At 34.3% G+C, this 4843-nt stretch overlaps 1 protein-coding gene across 1 annotated transcript; it reads right to left on the bottom strand.

The window, feature by feature from the left end:
* Nucleotides 1–2707: 2707 nt before the first annotated feature.
* LOC120208713 (probable membrane-associated kinase regulator 4) lies at nt 2708–3466 on the bottom strand. Its single transcript, XM_039207924.1, has one exon. The coding sequence runs from the start codon at nt 3464–3466 to the stop codon at nt 2708–2710; it is 759 nt and encodes a 252-aa protein (XP_039063855.1).
* Between the last annotated feature and the right edge of the window lie 1377 nt (nt 3467–4843).

Below are 4843 nucleotides of genomic sequence, written 5' to 3'. Positions count from 1 at the left end.
TGCACCTTAACAAACCCTAGAAAAGGGTAAGATTTTACCTTCAGGGATGGGTCTGTTTAACTCCGATGTGGTCTTTACGGTCAGATCTACAAGGTAAGGTTCCTTTCTTACTTTCTCTTCTCTTTTTCTAGTTATACCCCGTTTCTTTTCTCTCTGGTTTTCTGAACTCTGTGTTTTTTGGTAATCTCTCTCTGTCTTTTTTTTTCTTCCGAAAACTCCCTCTCTCTTTTAAAAAAACCCCCTCCCCTCTATGTATGCTGGCTGATTTGATGACTTCAGTTCCCGAAACATAGGGTATAAGTGCCCTATTATGGTCTTCTTGACATGGTAGATATCCTCAGGATATTTATGGATTTGTTTCTATTTTTTTATTTGTTGTTAGACTGATATGTGTCTTTTATTTACTGTTGACATTGATCCCCTTTCACTGTAGGATGATGGTGGCGTCAGAGGTGGTCGAAGGCGGGAGCAACAACATGCATTGGAGGCAGTAGCAGTTGTCTAGGGTTAGGGTTTCAACAACCCTAAATGGCCAATAACTTGGACCATTGATTTGGGTCCAGAACAGTGGACGAGATTGAGTGGCACTGAATTAAGGTGAAAACCCTATCATCGGGGCGATCTGGATCGTTGATTGGGTCCAGATCCATCGGCTTGTGTTGGATGCGGCGCTAAGAATTATCACCAGAAACCCTAATGTGTTTAGGATTTTAGGTTCTAGGTCGGGTTGGATACGGGCTCCGGGTCTTGCACTTGGTTGTTGGGCTTGTTGGGCTTCGTCTGGGTTGGTCTTGTAACTGTCTTGGGCTCCAAGTTGGGTTCCATGTTTTGTAATTGGGTTGGGTCTGAAGGTTGGGGCCTGCACAAAAATGTAAATTAACATTAATAATAATAATAATAATAATAATAATAATAATAATAATAATTATTATTATTATTATTATATAATTTACACCCGGACAAAAATGGGTGTCTACAAATGGTTTAGAGAGTTATTTAATCATGGTGCAATGTGATGTTGAATGCTTTGTTTAGTTTTGATTTTATGTATGGAATATGGATAATCTTCTGTTGTAACATTGCCTTGGGGAGACAATGTGTTAGTTTTAGGCTTTTACATCGAAAGAGAAGGAACATCCTTTAGCTGAACCATATTGTAAACCTTAGATATTACCAAAAATAGTGGTCAGTAACTGTAATTTAGGATCATTGTTGGAGTAATGCTTGCTTGTGCTTGGAACTAGGTCAAGTACTAAAGATTATATCTAATTTGTAATTGACACTTCGACTTGTATCTTTAATTCTTTGTGCTCGATGTTCTTGTGTTTGAATGAACTCATGATATGCTAATGGTTTATATAAATGCTACATCATTCAATTGAGTTTTATTTTATAAATTGAGTCTTAAACTCATCACAAAATAGGTATTATACCATTGCTGAAATTTACAGGACAAGTTTAACCCATTTCTTACTCCAGGTTTCTTTCTCATTTCCATCTTCTTGTACAAGTTGAATGATTCTATTAATGCAAAGGGAAAAATTCTTGTTTTGTTTCTATACATTTGGTTTTAGAAACTAATAATATTTGGGGTTTTGACTTGAATTAGCCATGTTTAAACCCTAGAAAAATCACACCTTTAATCTCAATTTATGAACTTTGCAACATCAAGATTTTAATTGCTTTTTAACATTCTGGTGAGACTACTTGGTTGTATTTGTTTATTAATCTTAATCATTTGATAATGAGTCCATATGTCATATGGACAAACTGGTGGAATCCGAGTCTTCTAGAATAACCATAATTCCTTTTCCTACAAACAAGTTTTGAACTTTGGAATCTTTAAACGAAATGGCTTTGCTTTTTTATGTTTGTTGTTTAACTTCCAAATTTTAGCAGTGTTTTTAATCATTGTCTTCAAAGGGTAATCTGATCAAAACGTTTATTTAATTGATTAATGATATTTCAGACACTTCATCGTCCATCGTAATGGCAAAAAGGGACTTAGAGGAGGAGCTGAAGAAACAACGCCGACTTTATTAAAATCTTATTTAAGATTCCAAAATTCATTATTAATATTTAAAATATTTACAATATTTAATTTCAAAAATCTTATTTTCTCAGAAATTCAAAAATTATCCGATTATGGACTCAGTTCTACTTACCCAAATTTCAAAAATGTTACATGGGGCTTTGGTCCACGGAAAAACGAGAAAAGTATGAGAAGGGGAAATATGAACAAGGGGTGGAGAAAGCCTTTAACTTTCCCCTTTGTTTTTACCGGGCGACATAAACAAAATCAATGAAAAATCAACATTATTTTCATTATTAAGTTATTTACTCATTTGTTTCCTCTTCATTTGCTCTTAATTTAAAAATCTTCTTTTTATGATCATTCAGGCCTAAATTTCACTCGATTAGATCCACTTTTATCCTAACAGTTTCAACCAAACTATCACATGGTCCCTTGATCCCTTGGATCAACCCTCATGTTTTGTTCAGATTTTGCTACGGAAATCAAAACGGATCTCTCTCTATCGGAAGAAAAGATAAAATACAATAAATAAGAGAAATTTGGATAAATTTTGAAAAAAAAAATGAAAGTTTAAGTATTAAAACAGATCAAAATTGATAATTTATGTACTAAATGCATAGTTCACCCGAGAAAATTCTATATGATGATTCATGCATGTTTTTCTCTCTACTTTCATCCCCTGTAAATGTGCGTCCTCTCTTGATAATCTTCAGAAACTGCAATGTCAGAGCTGGAAAGCGAATAAAACCCAACTTCGCTCATAGTTTTTCTTGATCTAATCCACTGCTGAGATTTCTTGCAATGCGCAATGGCCCCTTGAATGGGGCTCTCCATGTCTGCATTTACACTGTTGCTTCGTTTAAGAAACTGCAAATGCTGATATCCATTTGAAGCGTTCGAACTCGAAGATGATGATGATGAGGGAGATGAATGACGTTTGATGGCCACAGAACAAGATCTTCTATGGTGATTTCCATTGTCTTGATGAATCTGTACTTGCTCCAATGGGGCTTTCTTTTTGGATTTATTACCAATCATAGATCTGAGGTAAACCTTAGAATAAGCCCTCAGCATTGAACCAATGGAGGATTGCTTGATGAACTTAAGCCTTTTGGTCCAAGATCTCTTGGGTTGAACTTCACCATTTCTGCCATTAGCAACATCTCTTGAAGACTGAGAAGGTGAGATATAAGCTTCAGCTTCATTAATGGAGTTTTGCAGCAATTCTCGCACCATTTCAAGGCGAGGAGGAAGGTGAAGAGGGAGGAGTTTGCCCTTGTAGAAAAGGTCACGGCTGGTGAATTGGTGGGCTCTTTTCATGGAAACTGAAGACATTTGGAATTCAAACTCCCTTGTACTTATGGAGTTTGAATAATACGATGACAACTCCATGTCAATGTATTCATCGTCGTCTTCAAGGTTATCCGCCATTTTCCGGAAGCTTGGAGGCAATGGACATTGCAGTGCTGTTTAAATTACGATGCAAACAGGGTTTTTTTTTTTGTTAAAGTACATAAATTGTCCTTGACTATAGGGTGTTATTTTGATGAGTCTCTCGACTACTAAAAGTTACAAAGTGATCACTCGGGTATTCGTATATTCTAAACTCATCATTTTTCATTAAAAGATTGACGACAATCTAAGTTAGACGTTAAGCTACTGACTCAGATATGATAAAATCTGATCACAGAATCTCAAACGACTATCATGTCTCAATCAACATATTAACTTTCAGCTTAGATGACCATTAATTTTTTAGCGAAAAAGGACGAATTTGAAACATATGAATAGTTGGGTGATCGTTTTACAATTTTTAGTAGTCAGGGGACTCAATAAAACAATGTCTTATAGTCGGGGAACAATTTGTTTACTTTACCCTTTTTATACAAATAGAAACTGTTTGTCTTATTAAAAAATGTAATATACTAAATTGCAATAAAAGGTCTACAATTACAATCATAAGCGTAAACTAAATACATAATTAAACATTTTTTTCTTATAACTGAAATTAACCACTTGAGTTTATACAATGATCATACAAGAAAAAGGTTAAAAGTCCATCTAAAAAACTCAAACAAAAAATTGATACAAATAGATACGACTATGTCAACAAACGAACCACAACAAGAGATAAAACCATTAAAAATTACTTACAATCATAAATCAAAGTCGAGCATAGTGAGACAACTATCTCTGGACACAAGTAAAAGTTTTTTAGAATGAAAAAACAATTAAAATATTAAATTTGTAATGATATTTTTGTCTTTTTCGTTAATTTATATTATAATCTGTGGCTTTATAATAAAACTGATAAAACAAAAACATTATAGTATATAAAGTTCCCTTTTGCTACGGTTCACTTTTCATTTTATTTTCACTTTTTTACTGAATTCCAGGGCTTTATTTATTTTCTTGTATTCATTATTTTCCTGGGAAAATTCAATTCATCCACGATTTTTTCTCTCCTTGTCTCTTTAAAATTATCCATATCATTGGACGGTAGTGCATTTCTTAAATCATGTTTTTTTTTTATTATTCGGGATCCAAGGCTTTGCTTTAAATAATCTAAATTGACTTGTATCACACATATGACTTTGGTTGTTTTTGATAGATGAGTCTTCCAATAGAGATTTTCTGCATACACGAACTCGAACTCAAAACCTTACGTATGTGATATCAACACTACAACAAAAAAGAGCATTTGCGACGTTTTTTACCTATAACGGCGTTTTTAAGCGCCGCTAAAAACGCTTGCGGCGATATGAAAAACGCCGCAAGAAACACCGGGCAAACTAGCGCCGCTAAAGT

The sequence above is a fragment of the Hibiscus syriacus genome, unplaced genomic scaffold, assembly GCF_006381635.1.
Source record: "Hibiscus syriacus cultivar Baekdansim isolate YM2019G1 unplaced genomic scaffold, ASM638163v2 tig00017173_pilon, whole genome shotgun sequence".
Taxonomy (NCBI): Eukaryota; Viridiplantae; Streptophyta; class Magnoliopsida; order Malvales; family Malvaceae; genus Hibiscus; species Hibiscus syriacus.
The sequence above is the reverse complement of the archived record's forward strand: the minus strand, read 5'-3'. Positions and strand labels throughout refer to the sequence as shown.

Excerpts from the sequence above, each read along its gene's own strand:
- LOC120208713 (XM_039207924.1), bottom strand. The coding sequence starts at position 3,466 with ATGGCGGATAACCTTGAAGACGACGATGAATACATTGACATGGAGTTG.